We start from the raw sequence: 3,378 nt of genomic DNA on the forward strand, positions 1-3,378 counted from the left end.
GCTCAAATTTATTTAATAGGATGGTAATCAGCTAAAGGCGTGATTCCATGGAGTATTTACAAAAGTTGGAAATGGTAATTATGCGGAAAAGGCTACATTGAAAGCAATAACCACTATTCCCTCTAATAACTTTGAGTTCCAACTGTGCTTGTCGCTTCAGATTGATAATGATTTGATTGAAGATCCTTTGATGAAGTACAGACTTTTCAGGTGACGAAGTATAGACTAATGCAGTTACTTTGTCATAAATCCCTAATTTTTGCCTAGATTGCCCTTTCAGGTTTTCAATCTACCAGGATGAATTTTTTCTGTTTATTGTCTCTAATTTTTGCCTGGACCGCCCTTTCGGGTTTTCAGTCCACCGAGACGCTCATTTTTGCCTAAGTCGCCCTTTGCGGGTTTTCGACTTACCGAGCTGTTCTTTTGTATTTTTTAGACAAAGTATTTCTTGACTGCATCAGCATTCACAGGATGTGGGAGTTCATCACCATCCATGGTTGCAAGAATCATGGCGCCGCCAGAAAATGTTCTTTTGACAACATACGGGCCTTCATAATTAGGAGACCATTTGCCCCTAGAATCTGGTTGAAAAGACAAGATCTTTTTAAGCACGAGGTCGCCTTCTTGAAATTCACGAGGTCGAACCTTTTTGTTGAAAGCTTGTTTCATCCTTGCTTGGTATAACTGTCCATGGCATAGAGCAGTCATACGTTTTTCTTCGATTAAGTTCAACTGATCGTATCTGCTTTGACACCATTCAGCCTCTGATAACTTAGTCTCCATGAGGACTCTCATTGATGGGATTTCAACTTCTACGGGGAGCACAGCTTCCATGCCGTATACTAGAGAAAAGGGAGTTGCCCCTGTTGAAGTACGCACTGAAGTACGGTACCCATGTAAAGCAAATGGCAGCATTTCGTGCCAGTCTTTGTAAGTGACGACCATTTTCTGGACGATCTTCTTAATGTTCTTGTTAGCAGCTTCAACGGCGCCGTTCATTTTTGGTCTGTAAGGAGAAGAGTTATGATGCTCAATCTTGAATTCCTCACACAATTCTTTCATCATCTTGTTATTCAGGTTTGAACCATTGTCAGTAATGATCTTGCTGGGAATACCATATCGGCAAATGATGTTATTCTTGATAAACCTCACAACCACTTGTCTTGTAACATTGGCGTAAGATGCTGCTTCGACCCATTTGGTGAAGTAATCAATTGCTACTAAGATGAAACGATGACCGTTTGAAGCTTTCGGTTCGATCATTCCAATCATGTCGATACCCCACATGGAGAAAGGCCACGGAGATGAGAGAACGTTGAGTAGAGTCGGTGGCACATGGATCTTATCTGCATAGATCTGGCACTTGTGACATCTCTTCACGTGTTTGTAACAATCAGATTCCATTGTCAACCAATAGTATCCTGCTCTTAAGATCTTTTTGGACATTGCATGCCCATTTGAATGAGTTCCAAAGGACCCTTCATGCACTTCATGCATTAACATGTCTGCTTCGTGTCTGTCCACGCATCTGAGCAAAACCATGTCGAAATTTCTTTTGTATAGCACATCTCCGTTCAGGAAGAAACTGCCAGAAAGTCTCCTTAGAGTTTTCTTATCTTTGTTTGATGCCCCAAGCGGGTACTCTTGAGTTTGAAGGAAGCGTTTGATGTCGTGGAACCACGGTTTATCATCGATGACTGCTTCAGTTGCAAACACATAGGCGGGCCTTTCAAGGCGCGTAATTCTGACTTTAGGCACATCATTCCAGTGATTGACTTTGAACATGGAAGATAGAGTAGCCAAGGCGTCTGCCATTCGATTCTGATCTCGAGGTATATGATGCAATTCAACCTTGTTGAAGAAAGTCAACAGACGTCTTGCATAATCTCTGTAAGGAATCAAGCCAGGGTGGTAAGTTTCCCACTTGTCTTTGATTTGGTTGATCACGAGAGCGGAATCTCCATATATGTCAAGGATCTTGATCCTTAAGTCAATGGCTTCTTCGAGACCCATGATACAAGCTTCATATTCTGCGATGTTGTTGGTGCAATCAAATAGCAATCTGGCGGAGAATGGGATATGAGTACCCTTGGGAGTGATGATGATTGCCCCAATTCCATTGCCAAAAGCGTTTACTGCTCCATCAAAAATTAGGCCCCATCTTGATCCAGGCTCAGGACCTTCTTCAGGTAACGGTTCATCACAATCTTTCATCTTCAAGTACAAGACATCTTCATCAGGAAAGTCAAACTTGAGAGATTGATATTCATTAATTGGTTGATGCGCCAAGTGATCGGCGAGAATGCTTCCTTTGACCGCTTTTTGAGCACGGTATTCAATGTCATATTCGGATAACAGCATTTGCCATCGGGCAATCCTTCCTGTTAAGGCAGGCTTTTCAAAGACATACTTGATCGGATCCATTTTGGAGATTAACCAAGTAGTATTGTTGATCATGTATTGGCGGAGACGTTTTGAAGCCCAAGCCAAAGCACAACATGTTTTTTCGAGCATGGAGTAACGAGACTCACAATCTGTGAATTTCTTACTCAAGTAATAGATGGCATGCTCCTTCTTACCGGTTTCATCTTGCTGTCCAAGCATACAACCCATGGATTCTTCTAACACAGTAAGGTACATGATTAATGGTCTTCCTTCAACTGGAGGAATCAATATTGGTGGTTCTAACAGGTATTCCTTGATACTGTCGAACGCTTTCTGGCAATCTTCAGTCCATACAACCCCTTGATCTTTGCGGAGAAGCTTGAAAATTGGCCCACATGTAGCAGTCATTTGAGAGATAAATCTGGAGATATAGTTCAATCGTCCGAGAAATCCTCTTACTTGTTTTTCAGTTTTTGGTGCAGGCATCTCTTGAATAGCTCTGACTTTGTCGGGATCTACTTCAATACCTCTTTGGCTGACAATGAAACCCAAGAGTTTTCCAGATCTAACCCCAAAAGTACATTTGTTAGGATTCAAGCGAAGCTGATATTTCCTTAGTCGTTGAAACAACTTCAAAAGGTATTCAATATGTTCTTCTTCTGTGCTGGACTTGGCTATCATGTCGTCCACATAAACTTCAATTTCTTTATGCATCATGTCATGAAAGAGAGTAGTCATTGCCCTTTGGTAAGTTGCACCTGCATTCTTTAATCCAAACGGCATCACTTTGTAGCAAAAGGTACCCCATGGGGTGATGAAAGATGTCTTCTCCATGTCTTCAGGAGCCATCTTGATCTGATTATAACCGGAGAACCCGTCCATGAAGGAAAAGACGTTGAACTTAGCGGTGTTATCAACCAGCATGTCGATATGTGGTAATGGAAAGTCATCTTTTGGACTGGCCTTGTTCAAGTCACGGTAGTCAACACACAT

The 3,378-nt window shown here is 41.9% G+C and overlaps 1 protein-coding gene across 1 annotated transcript; it reads right to left on the reverse strand.

The window, feature by feature from the left end:
• LOC131648011 (uncharacterized) lies at positions 1–3,378 on the reverse strand. The gene has a single exon (XM_058917811.1). It carries the CDS (start codon positions 3,376–3,378, stop codon positions 433–435), a length of 2,946 nt encoding a protein of 981 aa, XP_058773794.1. The 3' UTR covers positions 1–432.

Source organism: Vicia villosa, linkage group LG2, assembly GCF_029867415.1.
Source record: "Vicia villosa cultivar HV-30 ecotype Madison, WI linkage group LG2, Vvil1.0, whole genome shotgun sequence".
Taxonomy (NCBI): Eukaryota; Viridiplantae; Streptophyta; class Magnoliopsida; order Fabales; family Fabaceae; genus Vicia; species Vicia villosa.